Source organism: Podarcis pityusensis, assembly GCF_964106645.2.
Source record: "Podarcis pityusensis genome assembly, chromosome: 10".
Lineage (NCBI taxonomy): Eukaryota > Metazoa > Chordata > Lepidosauria > Squamata > Lacertidae > Podarcis > Podarcis pityusensis.
In genome coordinates this window covers 25,489,943-25,505,720 of record NC_138035.1, presented here as the reverse complement: position 1 = coordinate 25,505,720, position 15,778 = coordinate 25,489,943, and the positions used below count along the sequence as shown (strand labels likewise).

The 15,778-nt window shown below is 41.5% G+C and overlaps 1 protein-coding gene across 3 annotated transcripts; it reads left to right on the top strand.

Annotated features, from left to right (window-relative positions):
- The first annotated feature begins 1,053 nt into the window (after window positions 1-1,053).
- On the top strand, window positions 1,054-13,846 carry NFYB (nuclear transcription factor Y subunit beta). Of its 3 annotated transcripts, none has more exons than XM_080971103.1 (7): window positions 1,054-1,213; window positions 6,218-6,311; window positions 8,079-8,209; window positions 8,823-9,020; window positions 11,145-11,223; window positions 12,650-12,729; window positions 12,936-13,846. In XM_080971103.1, the coding sequence occupies exons 2-7, from the start codon at window positions 6,218-6,220 to the stop codon at window positions 12,966-12,968; spliced, it is 615 nt and encodes a 204-aa protein (XP_080827229.1). In that variant the 5' UTR covers window positions 1,054-1,213; the 3' UTR covers window positions 12,969-13,846. The 3 variants fall into 3 exon arrangements, with proteins under 3 accessions (XP_080827229.1, XP_080827230.1, XP_080827231.1); XM_080971104.1 differs by lacking the exon at window positions 1,054-1,213 and adding an exon at window positions 2,133-2,327; XM_080971105.1 differs by lacking the exon at window positions 1,054-1,213 and adding an exon at window positions 2,347-2,924.
- Window positions 13,847-15,778: the final 1,932 nt, after the last annotated feature.

Below are 15,778 nucleotides of genomic sequence, written 5' to 3'. Positions count from 1 at the left end.
ATCAAGTTGGCACCCCTGTGCTACTAGCCATTGATAGTGTTATCTTCCATGAATTTGCCCAGTCAAAGCCCTCCAAAGCCGATAAGACTTTCGAGGTGCCACCACAAGGCGGCAGATCTCCCCATATCGTATCTTCTTTCTCCCCTCCATTTCTTCAAACTTAAGGCTGCCACATGAAGACTCTCATTTTAAATACTCCTACTTTATGTTGGCTTCTATATGTGGACACAGCGCCGGATTTAGGTTTGATGAGGCCCTAAGCTACTGAAGGTAATGGGGCCCTTTATATGTCCAGCTGTCCTTTGTCAACAACAAATTTTCAATGTTTTTTTGTGTTGAATATTTGGTATATGGTAATTTATGGACCTAATAGGTATCTAAAGCCATTTGAACATGCTGCCATGCAACAAGTCCATGCAGAATGTAGGCACCCTATATATAGAAATGAGCAAACCAGTGATATTTTAGGGAGCAGGCTAGCAGGTGACATCATAGGAGCCTAAACAACACCAAACACTGTTGCTGTATGTAGGTTTTGTTTTATTTGTTTTTTATCTTATATTTTGGAAATGTTTTTCTTAAATTTTTTTGGGGGGCCCCAAGAGAGTGGGGCCCTAAGCTATAGCTTGTTTAGCTTATACATAAATCTGGCACTGATTTTACCCCTGAAAAAGAAGACGTGCCCTGGTAAAAAAAAAAAAGAGGACACATGGCAATTCTTTTGTCCCTGACGGGGAGGGGGGAGACGCCATTTGGTGGGGCGGGTTGTCCGCCTCAGGTGCCCAAATATCCTGAGCCGGCCTTGAGTTCTGACAGGAAAACAGGACTCTTCAGACGAGCCCGCGCGCGCGCCCGTGTACGAGCGCGCGCCGCCGTCACCGCTTGCGACCGTCGGGTTGTTTGTTTGATAGTTTATTTATTTCTAGGCGCGCAGCTGTTTGAAAGCAGCAGCAGGAGGAGGAGGAGGAGGGAGGGAGGGAGGGAGGGAGGGGGGAGAGAAGGATCCGGCCAGCGGCGGGAGGGCCGCCCCATCGCGGGAAGAGCCCTCCCGCGAAGGGAGGGGGCGGCGGCTGGCGAGGAGGAGGCGGCGCGGAGGGAGGGCAGGCCGGCTCCGGGAAGCGGTGCTCCGCGCTGGGACTGGTTCCTTCGCAGCCATTTTCTGTCCAACCAAACAGCCGATTTGCGGAGGGAGCCAACCAGGGCCGCACTGGAGGTTTGTGCCTGGCTCCGGCCAATGATTGGTAACCGGTTTCACTGCAGGCTCGAATGAAATGTCCGTCTCCCTCCCCGGGCTCCGGCGTTGCCGCCGCGCCGTCGCTGAGGGGACCAGGAAGTGCGGGGAGAAGGAGAAAGCGAGAGAGAGAGACAGGCAGACAGACAGACAGAGAGGAGGAGGAGGAACCGGGGGGGGGAAGGAAGGAAGAAAGACCGCGGCCCGGGCCCGCCCGCCCGCCCGCGTCTTTGTATTGCCGCCGCCGCGGAGCGGAGGCTCTGGCGACCGTTGCTCGGGGCCTGGAGAGGGGAAAGCGAGCGGGGGCCGTTGGCCGAGGCCCCTGAAGGGAGACGGGCTGTTGTGACAGGAGTTGACCCCTGGAAGAGGAGCGGCGGCGGCGGCGGGAGGAGCGTGTCACCACACGCGGGGTGGGGGGGGGGAGGTTGTGTGTGTGTCGAAAGGAGCCGCGTTTGCCGCCCGAGTCAATAGCCCTCCCGAGGCGCCTTGCCTCTCCTCTCCCGCTTTCCCAACCTGGGGGTCGGAGGGGACCCCCGAGGATGAGGACCGACCACCCCCCTCTCGGCCGAGCCTGTTTTATTTTTAATAGGCGCCTCTTCTACTGTTCCCTCGTGGAGGCCGCCCTTCTTTTCTCTCCCTCCCTTTCGCCGCTCTCCCTGCTCCTTTTCTCCTCCTGGGGTGGACTTGGGTCTATTTGTGCATAAGGGCTTTTGTCTGCTTCTCGCTCTTCTGTTACTCCCCACCACCACCACCCGCCTCTCACCATTTTTATTTATTTTTTTTTTTTTTGAGGTTCACTGAAGTGGGAATGGGGCGGCGAAGGGGTCGGTGGCTCCCCTCGCCCCCACGTTGGCGATGGTCTGGAAGTCTCTTGCCACACACACGCACACACCCCACACAGTCGTCGCCCCCCCCCCATGGTTATCTCCCCCCCCTCCCCGCCTAGCCCTTGCACATGGCCGCCTTTCGCGGTCTCGAGAGTGGCTTTGGTTGGGGAGGCGGAGAAACGAAGCTGTCAAAAAGCGCTCTGCACGCTAAGAGAAGCTGCTGTTTTTGTCTCGCTAACTCCTGGTCGCAACGAGTGTGAACCCCAAAGGTGGGTGGGTTTGTGGCTCTGGGGTACCATTTAGCCGGGGGTGGGGGGTGTCATTTTCCTAGCTTCCACATGTTCAAACGTTACCAGTTACTTCTGTCTTGTTATGGGAGGTTTGTCTTTTGTCTTACACACTCGAGCTTCTTTTTCCATCCTCCCCCAGTCCCTTTCCTTGTGAAGTCTCCTTGTCACTGGATCATAGCTACCTTCAAGCCACCACACATGTTAGGAATGTGTTTGTGGAAATCAGAGAACACTGTTTTATAGAGTCCATTTACACAGCTACTGGAATTGTTCAATCCTCAGACTTGTCCCTGGCCCCACCTGCCTAGTATGCATGTACCCATCACATTTGAATTGTTTGTGTGAATCCTAAGAGTACAAACTAGCTGGTTGGCATGAGTTCTGTGATTGATTTATTTTTTCAAAACATAACTCAGTCATAGAACTCTGTTCCGTTTTGCATACCATAACTGATTTCTCCATTTGTTTTATCTGTCTAGTCAAAAAGTCTGTGAAGGTGGAAAAACAAGCCCAAGTGAACTAACCTATTTTGAAGACTTACTCTTTTGTTAGGGCAGTCTGTGTTTCTCCTTTTAGGTATATAAAGGCTTTAAAAAGCACCCAGCAAAATTCTAGAATGAATATTCCCTGTATACAAAGTGTATGTGATCTGTTGATTTCCTGGGGTTGCCTACCAACACTGAATAGCATTAGCTTAGGCCTTCTGTAAACAAACTCTAGGTATCCCGCAAGATGCTGTATGACAATTCCATGCTGACATGGAATTCTCATGCAGGAACAAGACAGGTTGACAGAACAGATCTTGTATGGGTTGCCTTTGTCTGCTTGTGCGAACTTGTATGTACAACTCTACCAGCAGAATGACAGATACCGCAAGCAGTAAAATACATAGAAAAGAGTACATTGAACAGTTTATACAGTGTCATGGTGCTAGCCAGCCATGCGCTCTACCACCTATTCAGGCTTCTCCCCCCCCCCCCCCGTTTTCCATCTTCTCTCCCCAGCAGACACTCATCATGTTGTTGTTGTTTTTAAACGCTGTTGGGATTTCCCACCCCCTTAAAGATTTTTCGTACTGCAATTTTTCTCCCACCATGCCTGCTGGCACCTCCCTCTTGTGGATGGTGCCATTTTGGCTACATAAAGATTGCCACTTAGAGAAAGGTGTTAATATATAGAATGAGTGCAAAAACTTTTCTAAATAAAAAAGTATTATTGTATAAGGTTAAAGGCCTCTTCTTGCAGCAGTCTTCTTGATTTCAGCATGGCCTTAACTAGCCTGAAGGCAATCTGATACGTTCTAGTACTATGTGCTGAGTAGCTGCACTAGAATTAACCGTGCTCATTAAAATCCTGCAACTGTGCCCAACTTGGGTTTAATTTTCTTAAGAGCAACATTCACTTGAAAATTTGGTGAGATGTCCTTGTGTATATTTAGTATGGAATTGTCCTGTAGTTAGATTGGTTATTGAACTGATGGTTGGAAATTCCAAAACAGGAAAATGTTGAAGTAGGATTAATTACTGGTTGGTTTGTTTGTTTGTTTGTTTGTTGTACACCTACTGAAATAGTCTCAAGGTGACTTATAAACAGTATAACACACACCGTAAAACATACAAATGAAACAAAATAATATAACACAATTTAAGAAAACAATGCTAAAAAAAACACCACACCAAATATCTATAGCATAACTGGCACAATAGCCAGTTATCAGTAGAAAATTAATTATTTTTTTTAAGAAAAGAAAAAGAAGAAAAAAAGAAAATTAATTATATAATCAACTCACCAAATGTCTCAGAGGAAAGGAAGGTATTGCCCTGGTGCCATAAATATATTAACATCTGCACCAGGGCACCTCACTGGGAGCGTGTCCCATGAACAGGAGAGGTACAACCTTGTTGCCACTCTCTTCACCTCTCTTTGGTGGGGCACCTGGGCTCAGATGACAACTATGGGGTTCATAGTTGTCTGAACCCCTGCTGTCTGAGGAGATATTCCATCGGGTGTTGGGGTCCCATGCCGTGTAAGTCTTTATAGGTTAAAACCAGTGCTTTGAACTAAATTCAGAGATGTATTGGCTGCCAGTGAAGCTAGCCAGAATTAATGTAATATGATTAGACCGTCTAGACTCCACAGCCGTCAAGCCACTGCATTCTTCATTATCTGCCATTTCTGAACTCTATTCAGAGGCAGTCCCATGCATAGCATGTTGCCTTATTTTAATCTGGAGGGTGCCAGAATTGAAGCCAGGTTATCCTTGTCCACATATAGATGGGGTACCAGCTGAAGCTGGGAAGGGAAGGGCACTCTATTAAACAGAGAGCACTCATGCAGCAAGTGACAGTAATAGAATTCCCAAGCTACAAACCTGTTCCTTCAGGAGAAGTGGTACTTTGTTTGGAATCAGTTGACCACCACTCATCTGGTCAGAAGAATTGTCCCTTAACAGCATCTCTGTCTTGTCTAGGTTAAGCTTCATTTTGTTGCCTCTTTTATTTTCATAGTAGTTTTTCAGAAAGAAGCAGAATCAGTGACTTCCATCAGTACTAATCCCCTAAAGTGCAGGTCTTCAGAATGTTGTGTATTTCTAGAGATAATTGTTGCATTTTCACAGTGTGATGTTTTCATATTGCTCTTGTGCTCAATGATTTCCAGAAAGCCAGAACATTTTGCTTTATTTTACCTGACTAATATAGTTATACAACATAGTGTTTTATTGCATAATTTGAAAGTGACAAATGCTTGAAAATTATATACTGAAAGTTCTCATTCCAAATGACAATTGTGATATAAGATATCTGTAGACAACTAACCAATATTCTATTATAAACAAGACATGCTGGCAGTGGCCTCTTTATAGGCCTCTGTACAGTATCCATCAGTAGGGCTATTTCATGTAACTTAAGAAGGGTCACTTTCAACTCATGAAAGCTCATTTTCTTATTTGGAGTCGTAAGTTACCTCTTCCAAAGAACAATCTTGGCTAAATGACAAATCCTATCAAATCTGGATTCTGTACAAAATCTTAAAGTAAATTATGTCAGGTATTTTCTTCAGCTTTTGCCTCAGCTGTTAACTTTCTTATGTCAGAAAAAGTTGGGAGAATGAAACTTGATTTAAAGCAAGGATTCTAGGATAGCGGTAGTCATCTTGCCAACAGTGGTACACTGGATCAGATTTAAATAATGGCATGTTAGACAGGAGGAGAACATGGATGCTGAAGTTGCACTCTGTTATAATAGGTAAATCCTTGAGAGAAAGCCCTAGCTGTATAGTTTTTATTTAAACTTGATGGTTATGCAGAAGCAAAGCCAAAGCATTAAAGAGGTCATCCAAACTTATTAATATTTAACAGAAATAAACTCAACATTGTTTAATGAAAAATTGTTGGTAACTTCATAAACATTGTCCCCTATTATACATAATATAAAACTGGTAACATCTCTCAGAAGTATTCAATTATTTAGATAATTAAAACATTTTCAAGTGTAGCCCTTTAATCTTCAGCAGTGTGTATTTTGCAGCCCTTGTATATGATCTGCCTCCCCTCAACCTCTGGCTCTCTGTGCGTAGCTGCCTTCTTCACAGACATAAAGTGTTTTTGGATAATAAAAGCTTCATATTATTCATAAATAATAGAAGTACTGCTATACAGTACGTACACTAAAAGTCTTCAGTAGAAGGCTTAGTTTGAATAATGAGCTATTGCGTGTTAGGCAGCAAAGATCATGTGTAGTGGGCATGCAATACTATTTATATTTTCAAATCTCAGGTATTTCGATCAGAAATATGTACTCAGATTTTTAAGAACAGTATGCTTAGTCAAGTGGAGTGGACTGTTCTAAACTCGGATCCTTTTATTCCAGATGGATGGTGATAGTTCTACAACAGATGCTTCTCAGTTAGGAATTGCTGGAGACTATATTGGTGGTAGTCACTATGTGATACAGCCTCATGATGGTAAGTAATGTATTGGTCAAAGACAGTGTCCATTCTTATTGTCATTTTTCACATTGCAGCTTGCAGACGTGTAGAAGAGACATGACTGCAGCCCTGTGAAAATGTATCATAGTCTGTAAAAGAAGACCGTATCATAAGACTCATTCACAGCTCTGTATTAAATTAATAGCTCTTATATGAGACCATTGCTCAGCAATGATTAAATTAATGTATACCATGTAGTACTTGTGTGCCATATGCTTCAATCCTGTGCACATTTCCTTGGGCTCAAGCCGCATGGAACCTAATGGGTGATATCTCATTAACCCTAATGGGTGATATCCCATTAAGTATGTTGATCATACTTAAGTCCATTGATTTCAGTGGATCTACGTTTAGTATGACTTACTGGTAGTTGGGTATCACCCAGTGGGACATATTTAATGAGTAGCATTGTGTTGCAAGTAATGTGAGAAAATGCTCATATTGGTACCGAACCAACCTTTTTATTTTAACAATATTTTAAACAGTTTTAAAAATAAATTTTGTGGCAGTCCTTAAGATTACCAGTTCTTTCTCTTGTAGATCTACAATATGTCCTAAAAATCTAGTTTCCTGGGATCTTGTAATGTAATATCTGTAAACACATAAAGAGTATAAAAAGAACCCTGCTGGTTTCAACTACAAGCCTATCTAGTCTAGCATCGTGTTTCCCACACTTGTCATCCACATGTCCATGGGAACCCAACAGCAGAAGATGACTACAGTCGCACTCTCCAGCAAGTGTTTCCCAACAACTGAGATTCAGAGGCATCATGCCTCTGATCTTGATAGTAGCATACAGTCATGATGAATAATTTCTGTTGGTAGTCTTTTCCTTCATGAATTTATTTAATTTGCTTGTAAAGCAGCATGTATGTCAGTGGACAAGATCACATATTGTGATAGCAAATGTGATATTTTCTAAAAGGGTGTTTAATTTTTTTAAATTGTTACAGTTAAATACATTTAGAACTAAACTAAAAGGAGGAAGGGTTTGGTGGGAGAGTGGGAGAAAGCAGAGGGAGAATAAGCTCTGTCAAACCAGTAGAATGATCTCTTCCTTTTCAAGGGGTGGGCATTTGGAGAAAAAAGATGCAAGAGAAACTTTACTAACAGTTACTGTACAGCAGTTTTGATGATGGTCAAAGGCTTTGTAATGGGAGGTGGTTTTCCAAATAAGGTAGGGTTGTCATACGCCCAGTTTCTGCCGGACATGTCCTATATGCCTGCTCTTTTGGGGATGACCCATAGCTTTGTGGTAAAGTACATGCTTTGCATGCAGAAAGCCTCGGGTTCAATTTCTGGCATCTCCTGGTAGGGGCAAACCCTCTCTGAAACCTGGAAGAATCGCTGATGGTCAGTAGAGACAATGCTGAACTAGATGTGTGTATATGTGTCATACAGTGATAAGCTATGTAACCCTTTTCCCCCCTTCGTGCTCCTAAAATGTCAGTTTTCAGCCCAGATTATTTTGACATGCTGGGATCACCCAGGAAGGCTGAAGAATGAGAAAGTGTATATGTTTACTTTTTTTTGTACATTTTTAAGGTGGGAATGTGAACTTCTATAGCCTACATATATGACAGGTATTTAAAATGAGAGTTATCATAGCAAAGATGGCAAATATGTCGTCTTCTTTTTTTTCCTCTTCAAAATATGGCAACCCTAAAACAAGGTGTAAGTGAGGTTTTCAAAGGGGTACAACATATAAAGCTAATATTTGTGTATTATGCTCTCTTTTTTTAGATACGGAGGATAGCATGAATGATCATGAAGACACAAATGGCTCCAAAGAGAGTTTTAGAGAACAAGATATATATCTTCCAATTGCAAATGTGGCAAGGATAATGAAGAATGCTATACCTCAGACAGGAAAGGTAATAACTCAGAAAGAGAGCTTTGCTAGCATTCCATGTGTACTGTAAGAATCTTAGATTCATCATAGAATTCTTTAAAATACGGCATAATCATTGGGTTGCATTCAGTGGGGGTTTAAGACCAAATATTGAGAGCTCCTTCAGATGTGATGTAACAATGAGAGTAGGAAGTACAAGTGCTTTCTAATCCTCCATATCTCCAGCTGCCCAAAACAACTTTTGCATCTGCCTCTCATGAAGGGATTCCAGTCCTAGGTCCCCAATTGTTGCTGGACTACATCCCATCATCCCTGACCATTCTGCATACTGGCTGGTGGTTGCACTTCAGCAACATCTGTGGACACACAGTTAGGGAAGGCTACTCTAAATGAATGGCAGCTTTGGTTTTTCAGTTATTATTATTTCTTAAAAAAACTACTACTCAATTCAAAATTGTCAAACATTTCAAAATTGAGGTAATGTGTACAATTAAGCCATTGTGTTTGGGGTAGTTTAACTGGCCCAAAACATTTTATTTTGTTGGCAGTTTTGCTGGTGTATATATTAGGGTTAATTCGGATTGGAAACGAGAAATAGTTTGATTACTAGATGATTCTGATGCTGATTATTCTAGATTGCTAAAGATGCAAAGGAATGTGTTCAGGAGTGCGTAAGTGAATTCATAAGCTTTATAACATCGGAAGCAAGTGAGAGGTGTCATCAAGAAAAACGGAAGACTATAAATGGGGAGGATATTCTCTTTGCCATGTCCACTCTGGGATTTGACAGCTACGTGGAACCTTTGAAGTTGTACCTTCAGAAGTTCAGAGAGGTTTGTAATCTTTCTGTGGTTTTACTTTACAACAGTTTGGAATTTTGTCTGTTATGACTAATTACTGTTTTTATATTTTATATAAACCAGGGACGTTGACTGAAATTTTTATTTATATGAAGCCTGTTTTCAGAATATAAATGCTATTGTGTGTTTTTTTTAAAAAATAATGTAATTTTTGTTGATGAACCAGCTGGTTTATATGCTTTTAAGGATTTGGCCTTTTTCTGTCCCTGCTAGATTAGTGTTGCAACTTAGATGGCATGCACTGGTCTGAAAAAGAAGCTTGTGTTTACTAGCTTGCTGCTTTTACTTCATGTTTTTATTATTGCATGGTGCACTATTTAGAATAGCTTTATTTTAATGTGTCAAGTCCAGGAGAGCACATGGTCAAGCATCTCCACAATTCAATGCAAAGCTTGAATAATCTAGCATTTGCATTCCCCTTTGACTCTTCTCCTCTTCCCATATGTTATGCAATGTTTTACTTCCTATCTGGATCTGTCATGTCACAGGTAGACTTTCTATCCTCTCTACCTTGCATCTATTTAACATTATTGTACTTATTCTGGCCAAGAGGAACAGCAGCTATTGCCCACACACTTGCTCTTTTATTTTTATTTATTTAAAAACATTTTTAGGCCACACTTCATATTAAAAGCCCCAAAGCGGTTTATGACAGTGGATTAAAACATTCCTAATGCCTGATAGGATAGATGGGGGGGAGGGGGCAGCTGCTTTGTTCTTTGTAATCCCATAATGATGTGGGGGACAGATTGTGGTGGCGGTTCTCTTCATTGTCATTTTCTTACTTTCCTTCTTACTGTGGGTAGTGCTAAGGGGCAACAGCAATAAGGAGGGTGAACTAGCAGCAGTGGAAAGAAAGTCTCCTGAGCAGCTTGATGCAGCTCTGGTTGTTGATTTTTGATTTTACCTATTTATTTTGTTAAGAAGCTACATTGCAAAATGTTTGAAATGAGCACTTAATGTAATGTGTAAAGAAATCTGCAGTCGCTTTCTGTGGCAGTAGCTTAGCATTGCTCATCCCTGCCCTTTGCTCCTTTTCACATTGAATGCTGTGTGTGTGCAATTTGTGCCAGCAATAATTCCTTCTTATCATAATGGGCTACGATGCACAGGTTAAACTGCTGCAGTTTCAAATGCACAAGTGGCAACTTGGGCTGCTACAGACATGCAACCTCTTGAATCTTCCTAGTTGGTGACATGAGGTCTAGCTCCCACAACCCTTTCACCCTCCTTTTTGGCAACCACTCACTGGAAGATGTATATGAGAGGTTGTGTTTGCTGAAGAACCATAGACCTCTTGCAATAAAAGCTGAAGGAAATATCACACACCTGTAATTTAAATATTGCTGTTAATTGCATTAACTGTGCTTGGATCTGTCTCTTGAGCTGCCTTTGCACCTTGCCTCATTTCTGTTCAGGGTTAGAACTCCAGCTGTAGTGGGCCACCTGAAAACAGCTCAAGGCCATGGGCTTCTGGCACGACTCAGGAGGGTTCTTCGCACTTGCTTCTCACCCAAGGGGAGAATTCTGTGCGAATCTCTGGTTTGGCTAATTTAGAGCCTGCTGCATTCAGCCTTCGAGCCTCCAGATTGAGCCATGCTTCCAGTTTTGACTACAAACCTCCTGACTGAATGCAGACTGTGTGACACAGACTAAGCCCAGGTTTACTTTGCTTAGTTAGTTTATAGTGTATAGCTTCTGATGCACAGCATCTCCTAACTTTATGTACATAGTGTAAATAGTTGTCTTGTTGTTTGAGGCAATATAAACACTTTATACTTAACTCAATGAGCAAGGAGTTTTCTCTGAAATGGCTAGCAATAACAAAGGGGGAAGATCCTGAAGCTCTGCTGCACTACTCTGCTGGTTACACTGCTATAGGTGTGATCTTAAAATGTTATCAACATTCACACCAAGAATACAGATATAATTATTGGTGTACAAAATATGTAGAATTATAGAATTCTGTACTGGAGATCCAGGGTTTGAAAAACCTATTGTGTATAAACTACACTGCTATTCCAAAAAGCGTGCAATGATTTAAGTGGTTGAAAGTGCTTGTATCCTCATACAAAACATTATTTATGTTTTTTCAAGGCCATGAAAGGAGAAAAGGGTATTGGAGCAGTTACCACAGCAGATGGCCTTAGTGAGGAGCTCACAGAGGAAGCATTTAGTAAGTAACACTTGAAGTTGCTGGGACAGATTTTGCTTTTGGTACTTGACACTTGAGATTGGAAGAAGCTTGTCAAGTATGACCAAAGGGCTGCAACCTACCAAGTACTGCTGCCATGTGGTTTATGTAGAAGTCCATGAATGGTGCACTGAAATGCACTGGAGGCTGTGCTTTGTGGTTGGCACCTTGTGGCTGGTTCATGCACATGTCTACATCTCCTGAGTTCTATTTATTTATATTTATTCACAATATTTATATGTCACCCAACAGCAAAGGTTCTTTGGGTAGGTTACACAACATGAAACCAGAAACGAGGTAAAGCTAGAAAGAGTAACATAAAAGCATGAAAAAATTATGTATTTTATTAATACTATATTTATATACAACCTTTCCTCCCAAGGAGCTCAAGGTGCAACCTATGGCTCTTAATCTCTGCCCTGCCACTGGCGCCTCCCACCAGCACTTCCAGCATTTTCCCATTAAAACACTGTAAGGTGGACGAGGATGAGAAATAATTACTGGTCTCAAATCATTCGGTGAGCTTCATGACTGGGGATCTGAATCCTAGGCTCCAGATCCTAGTCCAGCATTCTAACAACAACAAAATAGAAAAGTCTTCACCTGGTGCCGAAGAAATCAAAGTACATGCCAAGCAAGTATCTCTGGGAGGATGTTTCACAACTGGGGTGCCACCTCTAAAAAGGCCCTCTCTCCCTCTCCCTATATGCCTCATTTGATGGGGACACCTGAATAAGCTTCAGAAGATAATATTAAGGTTCCGGTGGGCATATGTGAGAGGAGGCAGTTCTTCAGAAAATCTGACTTCAAGACATTCATGGTTGTAAAGTTAACTGTTTATATTGGGTCTGGAAATAGTCTGGATGCCAGTTCACATGGCACAACACTGAAATAATCTGTTCTTAACAGCCAATCTTATCGAATAATTTAGCTTGGGGACCAAATGGACCTTTTTCAAAGGTATTACATTGCAGTAGCCGAGCTGGGAGGTTATCAGGCTGGGCCTGTGCATAATTGTAGGAAGACTTAAGTTCCTCTGGCTTCCCTAAGATGCTGTTTGTATCTTCAGTGACCATTGTAGATCCAAGAGCACTCCCAAACTTCATGCTAGTGTAACTTCTTTCATTTTCCAAATTAGATGCTGCTGCTGCCACCATTTCATTGTCTTGAGTCTAAATTTCTTGTCTTCACCCGAGTCTCTCAATCTTATCTGGTACCTTTGTTTCTCTGTTTTTAATATGCACCAGTGAAAGAGATTAGATTTCATTTGCAATATCAGGTGGTGTCCTGATACACTGTACACTGGCCATAATACATTTTTTGTTTAATGGTGAACACATTGAATTTGGTTTGGAGTATCATTCTCTGTGGATTCAGTCCCTTAACTAAACTGCTTTCTTTCTTTTAGCTAACCAGTTGCCAGCAGGCTTAATAACTGCAGATGGCCAACAACAAAATGTTATGGTTTATACAACATCTTATCAACAGGTACAGTGCTTCCGGTTCTTTTTCTCCTGACTTATATTTAAATATTCCTAGTTTCTGCAGCTACAGCTGATAGCAACCAGACAGGTAATAAACAAGTCCAATGGTTCTAAATCAGCACTTGTTTAACAGTTGGACCTTCCAAATAAATGCATGTGCTTCTATTGTAAATTGTTGAAATTAATCTTACTTTGTTTTGCACTCCCTAGATCTCTGGTGTTCAGCAAATTCAGTTCTCATGATTTGAAGATGGCTTTGGATTTGGGAACTTGAAAGAGATGGGCAAGGAAATGGGAATGCTGAAAGGGAGGAAAACTTTGGTTTAAAATGGCTGGTGAAAAGAAAAATGTCACTTTGTATATATAATAGCTGTAATGTAGCTGCCTGAAGCTTGACTAATTGAGGTGTGAACTCTGACTCAAACCTTTTTTCATGAATGATTTTAAAAGAAATTGGATTTTAAAGGTATTAAAGTATTTTTGTTTTGTACAAGAGTTTGTTGCTCTGTATAACTCCTGTATGCATTGTATATTGCAATTTACTACTGTCAGAGATTTGTAGACAGTTTCTTATTTTCATATTGAATCATGTTACTTTTGTAATTCAAGTAAACAGCTGGGTAATTAATTCAAGTTTACCCTTTGAATAAAACATAAGGGTACAGTTCATTTTGAATGCAAGTTGCCTTTATTATAAAAAATGAGATTTTGTTTTGTAACTGTCTTGCATGACTAAAGTTGCGTTAACATATTTATTAATATTTCGACTTTGAAAGGGAATTCCTCAAGCGCCAGCAGTTCAAAAGAAGAGCTCCCAGTGTTTTAATGTAATGATTGAATTAATGTGAATCCGGAAGTATCCAGTCTCTAGATCTTAGCATTAGAAGCTTGGGACATAATCTACCAAGAACTGCTTTGCACAAGTTTTCACAAGACAATAACTGTCTTCTGCAGGGCTAGTTCTGTGGATTGCCTGGTGCCCCATAACAGTGTTAACTGTACATTGTAGTGCAGTCCCTATTTTGCAACAACTAGAAGTATGTAGTAGAGTTTCTTTTGTTGATTCCATTGACTTAGGGGCATTCGTCTCACTGCTTTTGAAATAAACCCTTTTTAAGTTATGATCTCTCTTCATAAAAGCCAAATTCTCTTTACTCATTTGCAACAGTTTGATAGTCTTTTGATAATTCATCATTATTCTCTAAACATGTCCATTTCCATGCATCATGGGAATTCTGAACTGTTTATAACATCTGTGGAGTGTGTGGGCGTATGCTTGTGTCTGAATGGATCTGAAATGGAAGACTTCAGTTTGCACTTGGCTGGTGGTTTCCTGTCTTTGCAATAAACTGCCATATACCTAAATAATATTACTTAATTTTGTATATGAACAGATTGTGCCAAAGACCACCTGTTCTGGTACATTTAGTGTCTAGATGGGGGGTGAATATTTTGCTGGTGCAACATTATACTGTTGCTATTAGGATAAAACTGCTAGCTTTAGCCACCCTATAGCTCAAAGCAATTGCAAGGCATAGGGGTGGGGAACCTTGATTCTCTTACCCGGCTTTCTGGAAGCTTTGAGCTATAGTTCTGCTGTTCAGATGCCTTGTACTAGGATTAATTGATGACTTGTTTCACATATTTTATGAATTGAGCTAAAAGCTCAAATGCTGCCTCAGGTCCCACGTAGCCCAAGAATGCAGGAGATGCACTTGACAAGGCATGGGAACTTAACAAAAAGTGCAGTTGGCCTCAGTAGGACCTATCCATAGCCAGTATGGCCCTTTTCATAATGGAGGCTAGGACAAAGCAATTAAGTTATGTGTATGATGAGAAATATATATATGCTGCAATGTTCCCCATAGTAAGTATGGGGAGACTTCTGTAGAAGGACAGAACTTTCATCCAACTATAATTCTTGTCTGATATTTTATATGGAAAATATAAGTCTAAAATTCAAGTGTTCAGCAGCTTCCACGACAGGGTAGTTAATGTTATTAAAACACTACTTTCTGTAAATCATCCCCCATAGTTAAATTGGAAGTTAAGTCGAGTGTTTGTTTTTATTCACTACTTGCTTTCAGGAACCTGTGGATAGAGTATACTTTAAAACAAATAGGTATAACAGTCTGAAGAACTGTTATGTCTAGAACCCTGATGTGCAAACTGCCATCTTATTTTCCTGGAATATGTCGTTGTATACTGTCCCTCTTGTTTTTATCAGATGACTCCTGAGCTACTGTGTAAAACTATCTTGAGTTCTCCAGGAAATGGCATTTCGCCTTGGTAATTTTATCTTGTGCATCGGATAGTCTCACAAACAATGGGAGACTTATATTGAGCCACTGCTATCTTTGTAAGTGACTTAATCCTGACCAACTAGATGAAATTCAAGCTGGTTGAAAAGAGAATAATGCAGCAAAGAATCAAATTAACTAAATGTTTATAAAATATCTTCCCAATGTAATTATCAATGGATTCCAACTGGCTTATTAATTGTGCAGTTGAGTACAGTATTGGGGACGCAGGTGGCGCTGTGGGTTAAACCACAGAGCCTAGGACTTGCCGATCAGAAGGTTGGCAGTTCGAATCCCCGCCACGTGAGCTCCCGTTGCTCGGTCCCTGTTCCTGCCAACCTAGCAGTTCGAAAGCACGTCAAAGTGCAAGTAGATAAATAGGTACCGCTCCAGCGGGAAGGTAAACGGTGTTTCTGTGTGCTGCTCTGGTTCGCCAGAAGTGGCTTAGTCATGCTGACCACATGACCCGGAAGCTGTACGCCAGCTCCCTCGGCCAATAAAGCGAGATGAGCGTCGCAACCCCAGAGTCGGTCACGACTGGACCTAATAGTCAGGGGTCCCTTTACCTTTACCACTGTATTATTTCATAAAATTTATACACCACTTGATTGTAAAAAACCTCAAAACTGTTTACGTTACACACCATTACTATCAGTGTTGCTGTTTTGTTAGTGCTTATTTGTAGCAGGACACTGGAGGGGATAATACTATACTAAAGGGACATGTAAAAGTGATGTAGTATAGTAATTTCTA